At 39.5% G+C, this 22,036-nt stretch overlaps 1 protein-coding gene across 5 annotated transcripts in view; it reads right to left on the bottom strand.

Moving 5' to 3' along the window:
- Positions 1-664: 664 nt before the first annotated feature.
- ephb2b (eph receptor B2b) overlaps positions 665-22,036 on the bottom strand; it is a 125,323-nt gene continuing 103,951 nt past the window's right edge. For 2 of the 5 annotated variants that reach the window (XM_085274839.1, XM_085274835.1), the window contains 11 exons: positions 21,210-21,334; positions 19,107-19,269; positions 17,393-17,501; positions 15,651-15,718; positions 13,926-14,048; positions 13,561-13,808; positions 9,903-10,118; positions 9,319-9,468; positions 7,508-7,701; positions 6,725-6,880; positions 665-5,601 (listed from right to left, as the gene is read on the bottom strand). In XM_085274839.1, coding sequence (XP_085130965.1) covers positions 5,493-5,601; positions 6,725-6,880; positions 7,508-7,701; positions 9,319-9,468; positions 9,903-10,118; positions 13,561-13,808; positions 13,926-14,048; positions 15,651-15,718; positions 17,393-17,501; positions 19,107-19,269; positions 21,210-21,334 — 1,661 coding nt within the window. In that variant the 3' untranslated portion in view covers positions 665-5,492. The remainder of the gene's footprint in view (positions 5,602-6,724; positions 6,881-7,507; positions 7,702-9,318; positions 9,469-9,902; positions 10,119-13,560; positions 13,809-13,925; positions 14,049-15,650; positions 15,719-17,392; positions 17,502-19,106; positions 19,270-21,209; positions 21,335-22,036) is intronic. The other 3 variants (XM_085274838.1, XM_085274836.1, XM_085274837.1) reach the window with 3 other exon arrangements.

Genomic DNA, 22,036 nt, shown 5'->3' on the forward strand with positions numbered 1-22,036 from the left:
AACAAACCCCATGTTAGCTGTTGAATGTAAGCAAGCTAGCCATAGCAACAGCTTAATTGAGCTTTTCCTTTTCATTATGACTAAATGTCTCATGTATTACTAAGGTTTTGCTTTGGGTTTGTCAGCCATGACTTTAAAAAATATATATATCATCGGGGTAAAAACAAATGAAAGCTGAAGTTTTCTTACCTGCTCTTTTCGGCAGTTTTTCCCCCTCAGTGCACTAGCTTCCTTGTGGCAGTATGCCTTAGGTGTTTTCAAAAGTGTCACCCGGCTTAGCTTTCAAATTGTTTTTTATTTTTTATTTTATTTTTTACATTTACTCTAATAATTTATGTTATTGGGCAATTTTTGAAAGGCAAATAAGTATCAAACATAATGTTAACCTAAAATACCACATTTTGCTTTTCTAGATTAATATTTAATTTTAATAAGAATTGTATCTAATGCTAGGAAAAAGTAATCCTCGGCATTTCAAGTGACTAGTTTTTGAGTGATTTGACATTCTTTTAAATTGCAAAAGAAATAATAGTAAAGTAAAATATAAATATAAAAAGTATAATATATATATAAAAATAAATATATATATTTACTTACAGCATTTATTTGTAGCTGCTTTTTACTTGATTAAATTAAATGCCAGCTGACTAGACTATTGCCACAGAGACACATTTTTATTACATGTAAACTTAAAAAATATCCTTAAAAAAATGACTTAACCAGTAATTATCTGTCTGGCAGTGCCACAGCCAGAATCCACTCATGTTTGTGACACCACATATTTTTAGATAAACACTGTAAAACAGACATTAAAAATGCTGATGATGATGATATTTAAAATCAATAAATAATGAAAAAAAAAACCTTATCGACATTTTCTTTTTATTACAGATGTTTTTTTTTCTTTGTGTTTTTTTTTATTGAGGAGAGTCAAGTTGGGCTTTCCATTTTTAGAAAATAAACCAATGACAATATTACAAATAATGAAATTGTTACATCATTCACAGGGTTACAGTCAATATACATTTATACAGAAATACAGGATCTCCCACATCAGTCACAGTGGTCTGAACCAGCACTGGTCTATAATATAGGCTTTAACAGACCAGAGGAGCACACAGAGATACCCTGACTGCACTAACCAACAGCCAGAGTGGTAGTGGTGGAGTGAGAGACTGGGGTAGGGTGAGAGAAACAGAAGGCAACACAAGTGACAGGATGCCATACTGGAAGAAAAGCTTGTTGAACTGAGCGAAAGACTCAGGCCTGCTCTGAGCAGCAGCCAGCATTTGTCCATCAGCAGAAGCTTTCTGAAATGTCCTAAACACTGGTAATCTGGCTGCTGCAGCATTCGCAAACTACTTGGACCTGAAAATGTCACCCCAATGAGATACAATTGACCACCACGGCAGTAGAGGGCGCTCTGGTACTTCAGTCTGCAGCCATTAAAGAGGAGCCATTTTCTGCCACAACAGGAGCTAGACTTCAAGGTCTGACCAAACTGTAGTAAGGTGGCGTCCATATGCAGCCCAGTTGCTGGCACAGCTCGTGTTTATGCACACGGTCACGTAACTGTAACACTGAGGCTTAACGGTTTTTCTTCGTCCTTCAAAAAATTGGCACACGGTGAGGACAGAGCTGAGTGGTTTTACTTTTCTTCACAGATGTGAAAGGAGAAAGTACAAGATGTTTCTCTGAAAAATGCAGAGACAAAATGCGTGAAACCATCACTGGCATCACCACCACACTGCATCTACTTTACTACCCAGAGGAAAACAAGGGAAACTGGAGCCTGCATGTGTAGATGCCGTATTTTTGCTGCGGTAAGACTACACCTGTTGAGGTACTCATACATGCTGTTTTTTGGGGGGGAGGTGAATGGTAAAAAGCAACTGCTCTGAAAGAAAAAATAAGTAAGTGAATAAAATAAAGAGCACAAAGACCCTTCTGTATTTACAAGTCATCAAATTTCCAAGTGATTGAATATTGTGATATATACTACTGTACTTCTGAACTGTGAAAACCATTTACAAAAATGGAAAAGTAATTTCATTTAAATGAAATATTCAGTCTGATTTCAGAGGCAATAAAAGAATAATCACATTGAGTGAAAATTCTTTTAGAAACATGCCTGTCATAAAAACTGCACTAGCTGAATCACTAATTCATTTTCTATACATTTTTCAATAGCCTAGAAGTTGAACATACGAGCTCGCTGGTCACTGCTCTGATCTGCAACAATATTTTTTTTTGTGCCACGAGAATCATAAGATACATAGAGCAGACACTTCATGCTGCATTTCCAAACACTCCAAATTCAAACAAAAGATTTAAACTCCAATATATGAAATGAAAAATAAAATAAAACCAAACTTTCAGAAAAAGAATTCTCTAAGCTGCAAGAAGTACAGACAGTATGGACCAAAAGAAATTTGAATAATTTCAGCACTATTCCACCACTGCGGCATGTCCGCCCACCCTGTTTTAGGTACTTCCTTGAAGCTAACGTCAAGGATAATTGCTTGATTAATAACTCACAGTCTTGGCAGCATCCAAGGACAAGCATCTGAATGAGCTTTAATGGGGCTGGAGCGAAACCTCACCAGCCTTGTGTATACTCGAGTCTAATTTCTTAAGTGTTTTTCCTGACGACAGCATATTTGCTGTACCATGAGAGCGTACAGCCTCAACTAAATAAAACTGATGAGCTGTTAAGTATTGGGAAATGGAAAGGGAAGATAATCAAAACTCAGGAAAAAAAAAAAGAAGACTACATGTTGGCATCAGTGGCATTTAGGTCACAGCATCACTTCTCACTCACTTCTCAGCTATGACTTAACAGCTCATGAGTCTCCTCCTTCAGTTTCATATGTTATGAAAAGCTTCCAGGGAAATATTTGTTCGATGTGTTGTACCGCAGATGAAAATAACCAAGCAGAGCGTAGGGCAGAAAAAGAATGAAAATCCCACCATCCACTGTTGGCCTTAAATTCTCTGGACAGGCAGGGATAATGAAAGGTAGAACAACAGTGGAGCAGTAACTGAGGTTTCTCACTTTCTTTAAGAGGGGCTTTGGTGCTAAAGCTGTCTTGGGAACTCCTGTCTACATCTGAGGATTTGGTGCAAGCAAACATGGAAGCATTGTCCGGTCCCGAGGAATCTTTCTCTCATACTCAGTGGCATGCAGCATTAGGACAAGACATGACACAACTGCCCCACTCATGAGTGGCAGTTCGCCTGCTGCTGTAGATTCTTTTAAAATCGCCGAGATGAAACCGGACAACTGTTGGAAGCCGACTGTGTGGAGATCAGTGGAAGCGGCAGACAGGTGGCCCACAGGCATGTCTGTGATCAAGAGGACGGGGAAGGAATCAGTGCCTGGACAGAGCAGCAGTGATCAGGGTGCGGCTGCCCCGCTGTGACCAGACACATCTGACCGATGGCTCACAGCTGGACATCCATGTCTGGCTGTCAGGTCTCAGAGCGCAGCTCAGTGGGAGCTCTCCACTGCTGATAACATTTAGTGGCTGTGTACATAAACCCCTGTCTGATTCAACATTCACCATCGCTGGAGAATGACTGCATTGCTATACACTCCATCTTTCCCCCCATAACCCTTCCAACGGGTTACTGACCACAACACAAACAATGACTGAGTGCTCTGAACTCATTAGACAGTACCTTTCACAGGAAACCATAAAATAAATGCATATACTGTCTATTAAATAAAGCCAAGGCCTGTTACATGAAATTGCCATTTATCTACATGGTTTTGTGCACCAACATGATTCAAAAATAATTTCAAAGCATTTATGGAAGATCCAGAGTGTTTTGTTGGAGTCACACAGTAGACTCAGTGCAGAAAAAAAATCTTAAAGTAATAATAGCAGTTCATTGATACCAATAGAGAAATTAATACAACGCATTGCATGTTTTTCCATTCAGTCAACATCTCGCTGAAAAGTCCATTCACGATTCGGATTGTGTGCGCGAGGAAGAAAAATGTACGAATTTGTTTAGAAAAGGAAAACTGGCAGAAGAAGACCGAATATAATGCAGACGCATTACACTCTGTAAAGTGTGTCAAATCTAAGCTCTTACCAAACAGAGTTCTAGTAATTGCAGCAAATCAAAGCACTGTGAAATTAACCACTCACTCAGCATGCTATCAAACAAGTCCCGACGTTTCGGGAGCGACTGCTTCTTTGTGCATGTGTTATGCATGTGCACATGCGGACACACAGCACCGGAGATGAACATGAGTGAGGAAGCTTTAACAGAGACTTAATGCACGTGGATTCTAATGTATAACCTGTCTCTTTTTGTATGACTACACAGGTATTCAGTTTGCTTTAAAAAAAAAAAAAAAAAAAAATCAAGAAAATAAACTCAAGCCCACCGCCTTTGCAATCAGTTCTTCTGCTCCTGAACTGTTTAATTACAATAGCTATCTCTGAGTCATCGTTTTATGGCAGGTCATGTGCATTTGATATGTACAGTACAGGATCATGATTGGGGTGCAAAATACTTCTATTTGGCAGGCTGTGAGGAAAAAAAACACTTAAATTTTCTTTAGTGAGAGGAAGCATGGTGAGAGGGAGTCTTCATCACAAAATATCACACAATATAGAAAATTACTTGCAATGAGATTTTTTTTTTTCCTTTTTCTTCAGTGTTGATTTCACTGTTTATCAGTCTGATTGAAAGTGGTTTTGACATTGTCTGTGGCAAAAGTTGTCTAGTTCACTCTTTTATATCATCTTTCCCGGGGAAACAGTTGGGTGTACACATCGGATCACCTAGTCTCCTCCACACCTTGCCTTTCTGAAAACCACAGAGAATTTCTGTGTTTTTGAACAATGTCCAAAATTAAAAACAAAAACAAAAAAACAAAATCCAGGCCTTGTCGAGAGCAGTCTCCTCAACTCTTCCTTGTGTTCTTTTTTGTTGCCCTTTTAAAGGGTAGCTTTCCTACTCAGTTCATCTAGTGTTCAACCTTATATCATCTATAAATTTAGATAAACTCCTTTCCTTTTTCAGTTTTTCTTCTTTTTTTTTTCTTTAAAAAATTCTTTAAAAAATTATCAGAACAAGCAAACCAAAAAATAAAATAAAATAAAATAAAACAACATCAATGAAAAAAGGTGGAAGATTGAAAAAAATGCGTTGCTGGTCACGTCTAACCTCCCATGTTTCTGGCTCTAAAGGTGGTTTGGCTGTGGGCGGTCTGATGCTTCTTCACAAGGACTTTTGTATTCCTAACTCTCCACAGCTGATCCCAAGGATGGAGGGAGAGTCAGGGTAAGGGGATAGGAGGAGCACGGAGGGAAGTGGAAAAGGGAATGGGAGATGAATGGCAGTCTGGTGGGAAGACCAGACACATTGTCACATGGAAAAAAAAAGAAAAGAAAAAAAAACATCAACTCCATCCTCTGCACCCAGAGCCCTGCATCCCAACCGCCTTATTTTTCCCTCTGCTCCACTTGGGAGGGTCAAACCTCCACCGACTGGATCTGGTTCATCTGTGCCCGCATCATCTGGACACTATTCAAGATCTTCTTTTGATGGCCTGCTAACGTCACACCAACCCTCAGGATGTCACTGGAAGTACAGACAGAAGCAGATGTTAGGCTGATGTTACCACAGGCTATAAAACAGTCTTTCACGACCTATTATTCCATCTATCTTTCAATCTTTCCATCCACCCACAATATGCATGTAAAAGACAAACGGGCATTTGCCAAAAAAGTCAGAAATTGGTAGCAACATATCGCCACATATCACAGTATAATATGACAGCATAAGACATGACACAAGCATTACAACTGAAAAAAACACATGTATGAAAAACGGTTTGACAGTAATCGAACGAAAGCATGAATGGTTTTGACAAGACACAGTTGTGTGTCCATGCACTGAGGTTAGAAATAAAACAAAAATAAAGCTTGAACGTCAGTTGTTTTTTTGTAAAGGAAGTCTTCTGGCTGTCTCTCACCACTAAATCGAATGTATACAATGCCAAAATCGCAACATGTTTTTCACTAAAGTCTACCATAGAGAACATCCGTTACAAAGATCATGAGTTCCCGCTGAAATATCCAGTCCCACATTGTCTCAAGGCTTCGGCCCCAAATATCGCTTGCTTATAATGTGTTTCTTATCCATAAAATAATTAGTTTTCTTTCTTCTACTGCTAAGTCTCAGCAGTAATCAAAGTTGTTGAATTACCCATTACCATCTGTTTTCTTCAAAAGAACTGAAGCTCAACATTTCTGTGAAACAATGTCAGGCATGTGATACTGTTATACACTGACAGCATTTTTTTTAAATCAATTTCTCTACATGTGGCACTCTTAACAAGATTCTATTTTATATGTTTGGGGTAATTGTTCTCCTAGTATTTCATGAAACTGACCCCACATTCTGATGTTTCCTCTTAATCTTTAAAGTGAGGTCAAAGAGAGGCCTGCTGAACACATGGCAGAGAATAAAGGCTGATTTTATAGCTCTGAGCTATTGTGCCGATGGTTCAGCCTTGCAACTGCATTATTACAATCTGCTAATTGCATGCAGTGCTTGCGTCTTTTCGAACAGGCCAGAGGCAGAGTCTGGTGCTCGTTCAAGTTTTAGGTATATATGAGACTCAGCAAACCCACTTCTTGTGATCTTTTTTTCCCCCTTTTTCCTTATCGTATCCAGAATACCAGCAATCATCAGCACTTACTCCATGGTCATCTGAGACACCACATCAAATGTAGTGAAGTCCTCATTGGCAAAGCTGTCTTTATACTGGCCCATCTTGATGGCATCCAGCCACTCATCCACAGTGCTGAAGCTGGAGAAGTCTGGGATGCTGCGGTCCAGGAGAGGGAGATGAACACTGAAGGGGACACAAGCAGGGCCCGTTAAGAACAACGATAATACAAAATGGCAGCTTGAACATCAAAGCCAGTCTAGACCACCTGGGTATGATTCAAAGATGAATTATTACATTACATTTTCAAAATTTGAGACGGAACTTCCAAAAATCCCACCGGCCTTATCCATGAACCAATATTTTCCAAAGTGATTCCTCATAAAGGGTATTTTCCAAATGAAGTGATAGGCTTCAGGGAGCCAATATATTCACTCAGTCTATGTGGAAAATTTGGCCCTTGGTCCTGCAGTTCACCACAAACTAAACTACAGACGGGGATATTGGAAATCAGTAAACCCTGGCTCTCAAAGGAAACTAACACCCAGAGCAGAAACGCTTCAAATGTTTTGAAAATTTTGAAAGTGCTTCAATCGAGGATTTGCCTGAAGCATTCGTGGGAAGGATCTGATCTATCAAACCAAGGCTTTAATTTACATAACCGCTCGGCGCCATGGGAAACAAGAGACAAAAGTTGACGGTGCTGTGGATGACACTGTAGCAAGAGGACGAATTTAGAGAGACAGAGTCTTTTTATGGAGAAAGACTCTGATGCTTATATTCTATCATTGACAAAATCTGTTTTTCACTCACCCTGAAGATAAAGGGGTCATCGCCTTCAGTGTGTTAGGATTACGGATCATCTTGTCAAGGTTGTTAACAATCTGGCTGAACTTGGGCCGGTTGTTGCGGTCCTTCTGCCAGCAGTCCAACATGAGCTGGTGAAGGGCACTGGGACAGTCCATGGGCGGGGGAAGCCGGTAGTCCTGCTCAATGGCATTGATGACCTGCAGGGGGAGACAAAGATTTCTAAGGGCCGCTATGAGGCTCTACAAGGAGGAAACTGATTTTTAGGGAGAAGAGATTTAAGAGCCAATTCTGGAAGATGTGAAGACATCTTTCCTTAATTATAAATAACAATATGATAGTTTAAAATACTGAATTACATGGGCTACATTTGAAAGTATGGATGTTTATCTGACAATATATTATGATACATTACGTTATTAGATTGTTAATTGCAGCAGTGCTTTTGAAAATAAAATCATGTAAGGTAGGAAAAGGAAAAACAAAAAAGATTTACATTTTTATTTTTTGGTAAACTTTACATGTATTTAGTGATATTTCTAAGACTTAGAGAAAAAGAAAAGTATCTTTGTTCAGAGTGCCAAAATAATGGCTCATAAAACTTTGAAAAGTTATAAGAAGCAGCTGCTTTTTATTGGGAAATTAAATCAATTAAATTTTTTAACGATGTAGTATCCCACGCCTAAAAAAAGAATTCTCAATATTTCCCTTACAAATACAGTTATTAATTATTATTATCTTAGCTTTATAGAGTAATGCTCCATCCACAGTAAAAATTCATCACAGCCACATCTAACACAACTAAATCCCGGCGCTGATGCTTTCATTTCTGATTAAATGAAAACATCCGTTAAGCAGTGAACTGCTACAGCCATTACTTTGTGCATTAGTGTGCAAAGTAATGGCTGAAATATTTAAATTACTTTTAATTACAGTTATTCCATATATATATAATATATGTGGAATATTTTTGTACAGAACTCACTATGTTAATTCCGATTTTGAAGAGGTGTGAAACTCTAGTTAGGTCAGTAGGAACATAAACCTTATTCCAACAACTTCACATTTCCCCTTACACTCTGCCAACAGTGACTTAATCTCCGGCCTTTAAAATGTATTTAATGCTTTCTCCCCATTAAGCCATCTTAAATATATGTCTGACGTGTGCCATGGATGTTGTTGGTCGAGGGAGAACACAGAGGTGGTGCACGGCTAACAGAGTGAAACAACTCAGAGGACACTTGTGACAAGGATGCCCAATCCCCTGCTCATTATCAGGACCATTAAAGAAGCTCCATTCAGACCCAGATTAATCTCATTCATGAGACCTCCAAACGAGGACCCCGATGGAGCAGAAACACTATCTGGAGCTGCTAATAAGATAACTGTTGAGGTCCTCAGTCCCTCTTAGCACATTAGTGTTCTCACTTTCAATTTGAAACTATTTTCATTATCTCTCTCCCCATAATTTGCTCTCCCATCCACTACCCAGAGGGAGATAGAAAATGGAGGCTCCAGTCAAGAGCAGAAATTGTCCACTGAGCAGGGCTGTGCATTTCAAATGATCTGATTATGTCTCTGTGGCGAGTGCGGGGAAATTTTCATATAAAGCCCATGTGTGAAAGCTGCTGTTTAGCTAAGGGAAAGCAGATACAATGGCAAAATGCCTCTCTAAGGAATTTGAGGCTGTAATGAAACTCAGACACCCAGAATGTACCCGTAGTAAGGCCTCATTTAAAATGTTTCAAGGGGAACTTTGTCTAAAGAATTAAGAACAGCCAATTTAAAAATTATTTCAGCAAAAATTAAATACATACATCTTGATTAGTCATGTCCCAGTAAGGCCTCTCTCCGTAGGACATGACTTCCCACATGACAATCCCATAGCTCCACACATCACTAGCAGAGGTGAACTTTCTGTACTGGATAGCTTCGGGTGCAGTCCATCGGATAGGGATCTTCCCTCCCTGTGAACACAAAGGGCACAACCTCAGCAAAAGACGCAAGACCGAAACCTGACCGTCACAGTGTCCTGGCTCCGGAGAGAGACACTGTTCATGGCAACAATGCTGATGGTAATCCAAACTGGGAGATGGATATAACAAAACCCCTGGGAGGAAAGTGTGGTACATGAAATACTGGAGAGAGAGGAAGTAAAGAACAGGTGAAGGGGTGATATTTGTCTTGATAGGGAAAGCAGTCTGGGAGTGCACTGTAGTATGCATGCCAGAGCTTGACTTAACCCTTAAAATAACCTATAAAACTTTCTGCCAGCAGCAGACGAATGGAAGCCACGTGGTCATTTGCAAAATCATGTAAATCATTTAGAAGACACAGTTTAATTGACTGCTTGTGTGTCTCGTGTCTCATTAGGTGAAGGGAAGACTTGATTCTTTCATACCAAAGCGCTAGTGTAAGTAGGATCCGACGTATCATCCTCGAGGAAGCGTGAAAGGCCGAAGTCTGACACCTTGCACACAAGGTTGCTGTTGACCAGGATGTTTCGGGCAGCAAGGTCACGGTGCACATAATTCATGTCGGCAAGGTATTTCATGCCCGAGGCGATGCCGCGTAGCATACCAACAAGCTGGATCACTGTGAACTGCCCATCGTTTTGCTGTAAAAGAGATGTATTGAATTACAACCACGTATTGCACGGAGGGGTTCATAAAGAGGAGAAATTCTGGTTCACAGCAGGACAATATGTGCATACAGTTAGACCATCAGTGCAAATTCATCTTTAGATTTGTTAATTCTCAACCAAGTTTAAAAATTGTGTTTTCGGGATCATCAGTCATGGTTTAATATTAAAAAAAAAAAAAAACTTTCACTGTCTTGCCTTAAACTTTTTATTAAACTTAAAAAAAAATGTTGTGTCCAGCTTGAGACTCAAAAAGACTATACCTAAAAATACATCCAAAAGGGACATGGTGCTGTGCTCATACACTATAGGCATTATCTATTTGATGCACCAAATAAAATGTGACATTTCAAGCACCACTGGTGATGAAGAGCAGTGGTGTTGTAATGTCACATTTTTTATGCTTAGAGCTTTTATTTTGTTGCATACAATTTAAACATTCTTTTTTCAGAGATGAAAATGTTAATAATGTCATTTTCTTTCTTTTAACTCTTCCACACACTCTGCTAAAAATGTGCTACAAATCCACACTTTAGTTTAATATAGTTAGATTATATATAGAAAAAAAACATGTATAGATCTGCCTGAAACCCGAGCCCATAATGTCAGCGTAGAAAGTTACTATAACGTATTGGCTTTCCTTTAACAAAACACATGGAAGACAATGTTTGGGTTTGTCCAACTCTGCTCAGCACGGACAGGCAGGACTAAGCTAGGTCTGGCTGGCAGTCTACAGCTGTTCCCCGCCCTGGTTTGGTTAGGGCTTTACCCCATACGTGGGGAGCGTCTGGAGCAGTGGTGCAGCTGTGACTCCAACTGTGCACACCTGCACTCTCCCCACCACCCACCACGTTGCCTGGAAAACAAAAGATTCCACAGGATGGTGCATGGGAGCTCAGAGCCGGGTGTGAACAGACAAAAAGGCTAAGAAGTGGAATTGGAAGGGCAGGCAAACAAGGCCCAGAGCACAGCCAAATTCCTCTAGCCCATTTTTCTTTCAAACACTTTGCTGCTCATTAGCCGAGTGGATGCTTCTCCTCACGTCAAGCTGCTCCTCCTTGTCTACCACAGCAATTAAGCAGAATGCATTATTCATGAAACTTTTCTCACAAATACACAGTGCCACCTCATCTGAAAGCTATGTTTGCATATACTTTAATTGGAAAGATTCATCCAAAGTCTTTGGGGTCAGACTAACTGGAAGTAATACCCATGAATTTGTGAATGAAGGTCTAGTGTGACTAATATGAAAGCAGTGTTTCACATTAGAGACAGAATTTCATTTTTTGTACTTTCTCACCTCATATTGAGCTGCAGACACAACCCCCAGCCTTGATCGATCTATTCCTTTCTCTACCTTGCTGCAGGTTTGCTGCAGAAGGCAGCAGGGGAGACAGTCCTCCTGCAGGCAGCTCACTGCAGTGACCATTTAAACAACCGCCCACCAATCACCTCAGAGAAGACACAAACCATGTTCGGAGGCTTTGACACTGTCAGCAACTGTTGTCATAAACTGTCACCATGAGGCGTTGCAGGCGTTCCCTGTTGCTTTGAGTACAATGTGCTGTCAAATATGTTTAGCAAAGATCTAAATATACACAAACACCATGAGCCACAAGATCAAATTCCAAAAAGAGACGATCCTTTCCCTCTCAGAGGTCAGAGGCAGAATGCAAAGAAAGATTTTGAAACCAGTCTGAGCAGTATACTGACAGGAGCTTGGATGTTTGTTTCTTAAGTCATGGCCTAGGAAAGCTAAACTGGAGGATATCATTTAAAGAGATAGAGACTGTTCTCTGGTAGTTAATAATTAACCAAAAATACCATGGGAAACAAAGAAGAAAGGCAGTGGTTCTGGTGTTCACTGAGAAAATGGAAATTAAGCAATAAGGCTAGATTAATCCATATAAAATATACAAATCTACTAGTCTAAGATGCATTTTTATTTCACTCACATCCCAAGACAGATGGTAAAGGTTTGTCTGATATCTCATCTCATATCCAGTATCATTTTTAAACATCTGACATCTCATTTTAACTCTAGCAAAGTATCTTAATTATTTATGGGGGTTGTAAATGGCAGAGCATGCCTGCCTCATTCTAATATCCTTCTCTGGTTAAGATTATGAAAATTAAAAATCTTGGGAGCAATCCTTATTTCTTGTCAAGGAGTGGTTGGTGGGAGGGTCTTTGTATCCATAGTCTGATATGTATGTGCATCCATACACATTGCAGCATATTAAGTAGAAAGAGTAAACACAAGTAAAGACAAGAAAAATAGAAAAGCACACAGACAGTGCTGCAGTCTACCTTAAAATGCTTCTATATTTATTATTGGTTTCACTTTGAAGAGAAACTCGGAGTAAAAAATGTTAGTGCTGGGGTGAACACACATTCAGTGTGTGTGAGATGCATGATTGATGAGAACAATTTTAACACTGTAACTCACTGACTATACTGGAGAGATTTTATGAATAATATTTCCTTGAACTAAGACTAAACGAGTGCATAAATGACATCAAATTATTTGAGAAGTACTTGTGTAACTGTCAGTGTGCGTTTGCGTGCACGTGTCTATGTGCAAATACCATTTAGTATTCTTGGTTGTGATGCATCTAAATAACCAGCAAACTAATATGACTGAATGATTCATGTTTTCATATTAACACTGCAATCTGAAAACCATCCTACTTACAAAATGCAAAAGCTGCAATTTTACATTTTGAGAAGAACTTCACAAACTGTAATTAACAGTGCATTAATAATCAGGAGATGCTAAAAAAATTCAAACTGACAACTGTGCATTTCTTCAACAACCATTGGAGGTAAATTTACTGAAGTGAAGCTAATTAGCATTAATTCCGTGATTTGGCATAGCAACTAAAATTAAAAAAAAAAAAAAGAAAACCTTGTTTTCTTGATAATAATATGCTCTTGTCATAGTAGGGGTGATTGCCTCTTGTCAGTTTTTGACAGGTAGTTAGCAGGAAACAGCAGTTGTCTAGTGTAACAGACACTGTTGTCAAAAAACTCATTCTGCTAATACCATCACATCAGTTTTTAGGCTTGTCACAAGAAAAGCCCTGAATTGAGACCTCTAAGATTCAAAGCAGTGAAGCAGTTCATCTTGTCAGTGTGTGAAGTTAATGTTACTGTTAGCAAAACAGCTGCAATAAAGAGCTTTCAGTTTCATAAGTCAGTCTGACTCACTGCCAGTTTGTCATTATTAATATACGGCTAACCATGCAACTAGCAGCAAACATAAATCAGTGCAATAATTATCTCATTTAGTACTATGTAGACCACATAAATTAAAATTTGTAGAAGAAGACTAAATCACAGGCGCAATATTGAGACAAAAAAAAAATCTATCACGGATGAGACCCAGGCTAAATAATGCAAACATGTAGTCACTTACTCTGAGGAAAGTGTCCAGAGATCCATTTTCCATGAACTCAGTGATGATCATAACGGGACTGCTCTTGGTGACCACACCTTCCAGATGAATCACATTAGGATGGTCAAACTGGCCCATGATACTGGCCTCGCTTAAGAAGTCTCGCCGTTGCTTCTCTGTGTAGCCAGACTTCAGTGTTTTTATCGCCACAAACATCTCCCGTTTACCTGGAAGCTTTAGGTTGCCACTGCACACCTCCCCAAACTCCCCTGCAAAGAGGTTGCATAGAAAAAATTGTTTAATTAAAGTTTGCATCAACTGCTATTTAGAATTCAGCAAACATTGCGTCGTATTCTGGCCACGTTTCAGTCAGATTTTTCCATTACCTGCACCAATGACCTGTTCAATCTTCACACAGGATATATCAATCTCCTTTGCAAACTCCCTCACAGCCTCATTGGGATCCTCATATGTGAACGGATCAATATAAATCTTCATTCCTGGAGTCACTTGTAAAAAAGGAAAGTACAGCTATAATATTTGATTCCTGTGGTCATGCTTACACTGCTGTGGCTTGACAGCCAAATGCAGTGAGGCACATTAACAAGCAATTCACCTTGCATTCACACACTCCTGTACAATTATGGGATTTCTGGCGTGACATTCAAGCGATGAAGGTTGAAAGATGGAAGCAGTAGTGTAGTTACAAATAGAGGTTATAAGTAGTGCCTAGTGGCTATCGTGCATGGCTATTCAGGCAGCAAGGACATGGTACCTCCAGTCCTATGATAAGGCAGGTTAAAATATATATGTATAATCTCCTGTGAGTCATAGTGCCATTAACACCCAGGAAAGAAACCTGGACCATATATCAGAATTGCTTAGCCCCACTCCAAGAAATAAATTGGCTATCCTAAGCCCTAGTGCCAGGTAAATTGGCTTAAGGTGGCTTTTAAGCATTCAGGGACTTAAGTGTCCCAAGTTTTAAATCCGATTATTAAGCTCATACCTACACATCAAGCCAGAGGCTATTTGAATGGATACTGAACTAATGGTCCACTGCAGAGCTAGCCGAGCTAGCAGACTGCCTCAAAACCTGGCACACAACGCTGAAGAAACACGGTGCAGAGACGAACAGATGGAGACGATCTTACCAGGAAACCCCCCACCCCATTTACTAAACCCTAAAATCTCTTCCCAAGCTGTAGCACTGTTTAACAGACCACCTTCATGCGATGGCAAAGACCACCAAGAGCAAGGGCAGAAGTCTGAACTGTGACTGGTGTGAGGACAGAATGCACAAAGGCACACTGGCTTCTGATGTTAATAGCTGTGAAATACCCACGCCTTTCACTAGCACAGTGAAACTGAACTAAACTAGAATTCTTCACACAGAGGATTTTACACAAAAAAGATGAAGCAGAGTGGTAATTACAAAATAAAATAAACACATTTAGATTAGGTCATAAACTTGAGCTCAAAACAGATCTCTGTTTCTCCAATCATGCAGGACAGAGACAGATTAGCTTTAAGATCTTAGATGAAGCAGTGGTGAAATTACTCAGTCCTTTTTCACAGATTTATCTCTGCATTATTGTCCCTATGATATTGCACTGCCTGAAAACGAAGAAAATCATTGAGTAATTTCATTCATTCAGAGTCTTTTGAATTTTTTAACAATGACAAATGACTCACGTGCATTAGCATGCTAATGGCCTTAACGTGAGTAAAGACTGACCTATTTCTGGCACAATGGATTTAGTTAACTATGAAATGTGTTTCACAGTACACACAGACACGCACACACAGACACGCACGCACGCACACACTTGGAACACTGGTTTTGATGTGGTTAAATCCAAGCTCTGAGTGAGCAGATCCAAATAACAAAGTGGGGGACGAGCAAATAATGGGGTGCTGTGCAGGGCTGTAGCCAAGGACACCAGCATGCAAGGTGGTAGCCATGGAGACAGGTGTGTGTGGCAGCATGAGGTCTGAGTGATAGCCATGGAGATGACTATGTGACGTGGTAGTCATGGAGACAGGTGTGTCTGGTGCAGGAGGAGGAAACAATGGTGACCGCAAGCAGAGAGGAGTGGTGGTTTACTCACTGTGGCCACTGGTGTAGTGCTGCAGCTTGTCTGTGTATTCTGAATCTGCCCTGTCAAAGCCACGCCTCCTGGGGGAAAGACAAAGAACTCTAGCACTGGTTCAAGGAAAAGGAGCAGGGAGGAGGAGAGAAACAAATCAAACACCCCCAGGTCTACCTAAACTGAGGAGATTGCTGCAAGCCAGGACTTGGTGAGCAGAGAAGCCTTTTGCTGTACAGAGAAAAGTATCCAGCTATGCAGTCGTACTAATTCGATTTTCTTTCCAGTACACAACAGTTGGGCAACTGCATGAATCTGCATGTCTCTCCCTCCTTCCCCAAGTTCATATAATGATAACATGGGTAAACACATAAATCTCAATTTTCAATTAGATAAGCTTGTATAGTAATCGGTAACATCACAGAGACTCTTCAAACAGAACATGACAGAGGTCTTCTTCACAGATAAATAAATACAAAAATATCAGGTATTGCCAATTCCTACAGATCTTCCAATAAATACTTGAGGCTTTCGCCAAAAACAAGTTAATCCCTCATTGACTGCTAAAATCCCCAAATTCAGCTACAGAAAACGAAGAAATTTGTGCTCAAGTTTTTTGTTACTAAGACTCGAGTATCTGTTACTTAGCACTGTAGGTATGCACTTCATCGTTTCTGCTTATGAATCCAACTTGTAACTAAGCGCACCACCATAACCAGATATCTCAGAGCGCCACCCTAAGTTCTGGCTCAAAACAAAACAAACAAAACCCTAACAAGATTATACTTCGGTTAGATGAAAAAGCAATTTTTTAAATTCTGTTTCTGTATCATAGTTTTAGCCACTGAGCTAGTTTTTAGTATTACAGACTTAACTTAATATATGGCACATCAGATCAGATTCTTTTTACCTTTTTTTTGCACTGTATGATCTACAGCATAGGTGTCAAACTCTGGCCCGCGGGCCAAATTTGGCCCACAGCCTAATTACATTTGGCCCGCGAAGCCATACCAAATTACTATTAGAGCTGGCCTACTGGTATTATACAGCTAATATATATATTGTTTAGTATTAAGCTTTGCTTGTTCCATATTCAGTTTTTCAGCAAAACGTGTTTTAGTCCATAAGAAAAGATTCATTCTTATATGTGGAGGAATAAATATATTTCGATAAATATTAACATTAGCCCGCAACTTTGTTCCAGTTTTGAATTTTGGCCCACTGTGTATTTGAGTTTGACACCCCTGATCTACAGTATGTCATCACGATCTATGACAGTGACATGTCTAAGCAAAATAGCCTGCCTACATAGTAAAAAAAGAAAAAAAAAAAAAGGGTTAGATCTCCTATAGAACACTGAAAAATTAATCTTGTCCATTCTTCTGTGAATTAAAATGCTGTACAGGTGGATGGCTACACTTTTAATTTAAGCGGCCATAATGAGAACTGAATTCTTAATCTTGCATTATAAACCTCTGGCACCGTCTGAGTGTGAGCATCCAAAGAGCTCTAATTTCAGAGATCCAGACTTTTATTATTAAAGCACATTTTATTATTTTTGCTGCTGCGAGACTGAAACTTATTAAGAATTAATATATGTTAATCAAATTGTTTTCATCGCTGCAAAATCACATTTATGAAGCCATGACCCCGAATAAGCTTACTAATAAAAACTCAACAAATAAAAAGTGCTCATGTTGCAGGCCTGTTCAGACATTATATCAGCGAGCAGTTTAATAAACTCTGTGTCAGAACTGACTCACCGATTACAGACGATGATGATGACAACCACCGCGATGAGGAACACCAACCCAGCAGCTGCTGAGCCAATGATGAGAGGCAGCTTCTCCTGAATGCTGGTGTTGTATTCCGCTGTAGAAAGAAAAAAGATATATAGATAAACACAGATAAACATGTGTCATGTAAAAATACACACACCCACGCACGCAGAGTCACAAGCTGAAACATATGGGCAAGCGTCTGAGCCACTGCATATGGAGGGAGCAATGGGTGACAGACAAACATACGGCTCGGTGAACCGATGAGCATTTTGGCATCTTGACTGGTTGCATGCACCATTTTCCAAAGCACAGTGAATGTGTTCAGATGCCACAGATATGGACAAATCATCTGGCAGAAAGTGTGTGAAGTGAGAGAGAGCATGTTTGGGTGAGACCCAGACTGATCAGGCAGCCAAAAATGGGAAACCAGCTACTGAATGTGCACACAGCCACGGCGCCAGATTCTTTTCTTGAGTACCACGAATGATAAACAACTTTGCAATCTTCCAGACAAATGGGTGTGTGAGTTTCCCACTGCTTTTTAGTAATAGTTAATAGTTCATAATACGATGTAATGTAGGTGGTAGTAGAAAAAAAACCACATTTATTAATGAACAATATTCACCACCAAGATGTTATTTACAACTACGTCATGTTTGTATTATTTATTTTTATTATTTACAAAGTTGTGTGGGGCTAGAAGTGTTGCCTAAATCATTAATAACATATAATAAACTCTTTGGAGTCTTCAATCATTCATCAAGAATAAAGTTAGTGCAAGTGATTGATAGTGTGCTGATGTAGGTTGCTGGAACTCTGCTGAGAATTCGCTGATGTAATAATTTCTCTGTACAATTGTATTTGTTTTTTAAACTTTGATGTGAATACAGTTTAATAATTAATTAAAGCATCTGTGCTTTTCTTTTGAAACCCCAGTTTCAAAAATATAGTTACAAGCACAGTAGTTTCTGTTTTTTCTGTTTAACTTTTCATTTGCTAGTCATTTTTCCTTTAGTCTTCTTTCAAACACACACACACACACACACACACACACACACACACACACACACACACACACACACACACACACACACACACGTTAGAGTCTATGTTTACACAATATTTACAGGTACGAGACAGTTTGATACCTGTAGCATTAGCACGGCATCAAGGATATTTGTATTAAAGGCTGAAGACGGCACCGCAGGCACAGGAAATATGATGTTCAGAGGGGGAAAACCCAGGCTTGGTTCTAAAATTAAACAATTCCACTGATGTCTTCTAAATGTTCTTCGTCTTTAGTTATATTGCAGTACAAAGATAAGGTATCGCAGTACCTTGTGTTTGACTTGAAAGCTTAAAAACAAAAAAGCTACATTTTTTCTTTTCATAAAGAAATCTGTTTAACAACACAAAGGAAAGAAATCTGCAGCGCTGAAAAGGAGGATAGTAATTATTATACGAATAAAATATTTAAGATTGCTCTTGCTGAAAAAAGGACAATGGAAATAAGAATATGACTTCAAGGCCTGTCTTATATGGTTTCGGGTATTGGGATTGTTTACACCACAACATGCTTCCTTCGCATTCCAGCAGCTGTCTGAATTCATACTATACAACATGGTGTGTCGGCAGGCCACGCATGAAAGGTGATAACAGCCCTGCGTGCTCTGGTGAACATTGGCTGAATTCTCACCCTCAGTCATGGTCTGGAAGTACAGTTTGCCACTGTAACGTCCAAACCCAGCTACGGTGCGGGCCCGGACCTGGAACACGTAGATGCTTCCTGGCTTGAGGCTGCGGATGACTGCAGTGTTGGTCTGGCTTCTGATAGTGGTAGAGTTATATTCTGATTGGTCCTGCAAGAAAAAAGCATGTTAAAGAAAACAAAATGTTACATTTGGGAACATTAGTAATAACAGTCTTATAAGAATTATGAACTACTTCTTAAAGTAGAACCCAGAAGAGACAAATAATTCAATAGTATCGACAAGCGCAGCATCTAGCACTTATAAGGAATTTAATATATATATAGATATGTATATTTTTCTTATCTTCATTCATCACGCTGTGTTGTTTTAAACTGTGTGTATATTAATCACATTGTACCTGCTATGTTTGGAGCTGGAACAGTGCAGAGGAAAAAAAACACTGATAAATTTCCTGACTTCTCTACATTTCTTTTAAATTCAAGGTAACCTCAAGAGAACTAATATGAATCATTTGCTACCACAAAAATAATGCAGTGCTTAATAAAGAAGCATGACTGAAAGTGCTCCAACAGCCGCAGTTAAGAAGGTAGAGTTGGTGGCAGTTCTAGGTCAGTCGGCTTCTTTGAGCCATACGTTGTGATGATCAGAGTTGTATTTCACCACCACGCTCTTCCTCTCCCGAAAGCTGACAGGTTTGAGAGCAGAGACTCTTTTAACTGCTCCCTTCAATGCAGTGCTCAGCGCACACTTCTGAGTCACAGCAGGGGTCAAGATGATTGTTTTGACAGCTCTCTCCAGCAGTGTCAGAAAAAGGAATTATACTCAAAAGTGGAATGGCTCAGCATGTAGACAAAAGCTTGACAAATGCTGCTTATGTGTGTGCAAATACGTGTGTGTGCTATGTCTGTAAATGGCTATATGTATTTAAGTGAACGTTCTGCTCAAATCAATGCACGTTTCTCACTTCAAGCGTTGTTGTGAGAAAGTATGCCTATTTGGTGGAGCCTGCCCCTTAAAAACTATTTTTACAGCAGTCAGTGTACCATTGTTTTAACCACAAGTCTGCATCAGTCCCCAGTGGCTGTTACTGCAGGCCTGAGCATGGCTTCCTTTCCCAGTGACGTCTGCTCATTCTCTATAAATGAAAGAGGGTTTGACAAGCTCTTTCTACAAGCTTTATATGATCTACTGTGGGCAGACATTCTGAATTTAAATTAACAAACAAACAAAAAAAAGCTTAACAAATGACACTAACTGGCCACTCCATTAGATATACCTTACTAGTACCTAGTTGGACTCATGCTGTGCCATTTACACTACGCTCAGTTAGTTCTAAAGTGTGCAACAGAAATGTGCCCATATTATTACACCTCCACCAGCAGCCTAAACCTTTGATGTCAGGCAGGATGGGCCCATGCTTTCATGTTATTTATGCCAAATTCTGGCAGAAATTCAGACTGATCAAACCAGGCAACATTTCTCAGATCTTTTATTGTCCTGTTTTGGTGAGTTTGTGCAAATTGTAGCCTCAGTTTTCTGTTCTTAGCTGACAGGAGTGCCACCCTGTGTGGTCTTCCTCTGCTATAGCCCATGGTTCAAGGTTCAACATTTGCGTTCAGAGATGCTCTTCTGCATACCTTGGCTGTAATGAGATGATACTGCCTTCCCAATAGCTTAAAGAGGTTTGGATATTCTCTTCGGTCATCAGTATAACCCAGAGAACTGCAGCGAGCTGGATACTTTCTTTTTCTGACCATTCTCTGTAAACCCTAGAGATGGTTATGTGGGAAAGTTCCAGTACATCAGCAGTTTCTGAAAAATTCAGACCAGCCCGTCTGGCATCAACAACCACACCACATCCAGAGCCACTTAAATTCACTTTCTTCCCTATTCTGATGTTTGGTTTAAACTTCCGCCTAAATGTTCTGTGTTGCTGCCATGTGTTTGGCTGATTAGAATTTTTTATATCAAACCAAGCATCCTGTGACTGTATTTATTTATTCTAAAATGGGAAAAAAAGAAATTGAATTCATTTTTATGAGTACGAGTAAAGAGTGTGTGTTCAAATGAATGTGCATGAGCTGTACCTTCTCATAATACCGCAGTTCATAGTCTAGGATGACTCCATTAGGCTGGTCGGGCTGGGACCAGGAGAGGGTGATGCTGTCAACAGTACGGCTCACCTGGTGCATTATAGATACAGTCGATGGAGCTGTAAAAAGATAACAACAACAGCATATTAAGTAAAAAGCAAATCAATCACCACCAACTTCACAGTCATGCTCAGGAGAGTTTTACAGGATCTTTAAAGTCACAGCCAAACACTGGGTTCTGCAAAGGTGTAAGGCTATAAAATCTAATGTAATAAAGTGGAGTCTCCTGTTGGAGAGTTTCATGGCTAGGAAGCATTTCAAGTTGGCAAGTGACAACACTAGCTAAATCACATAAACAGCGTCACGGGACTTCCCAGTATCAACCGTGACTTTCATGGGATTAATTCCCGCTTGTTTTACTGTTGATAACAGACTACCTTCTACAAATAAATCATTTTAAAATCACCAGACCATCATATATTACATGAATAAAGCACATTTTGAAGCCAAATAAACTAAACAAATTGAGCAAATAACACGAGCCACAAAGAGTCTACACAAAATTCTTACCAAGCTGTTTTTGTCCTCCCGCATTCCTGTTTTATTAAGATTTTTTTTTTTTTAAAATGGTGTTTTCTCTGCCAACATTTTTTGCAATTCCACCATTTATAAAAAATAAATAAGGCTGACTGTTGACTGTGATGGACTGGCTTAGTAATAAGATTAAGTCAAGCTGATTTTAAAGAATGCTGCACAATTGTTTGGCTGGAACGTTAAGTATCCATTTTCTAGTTAAATATTCAAAACTTTTGATCTGTTTG

The sequence above is a fragment of the Mchenga conophoros genome, linkage group LG5 (genome assembly GCF_057382185.1).
Source record: "Mchenga conophoros isolate Kocher_MC1m ecotype Shallow Benthic linkage group LG5, M_conophoros_male_GT1.1, whole genome shotgun sequence".
NCBI classification, from domain to species: domain Eukaryota; kingdom Metazoa; phylum Chordata; class Actinopteri; order Cichliformes; family Cichlidae; genus Mchenga; species Mchenga conophoros.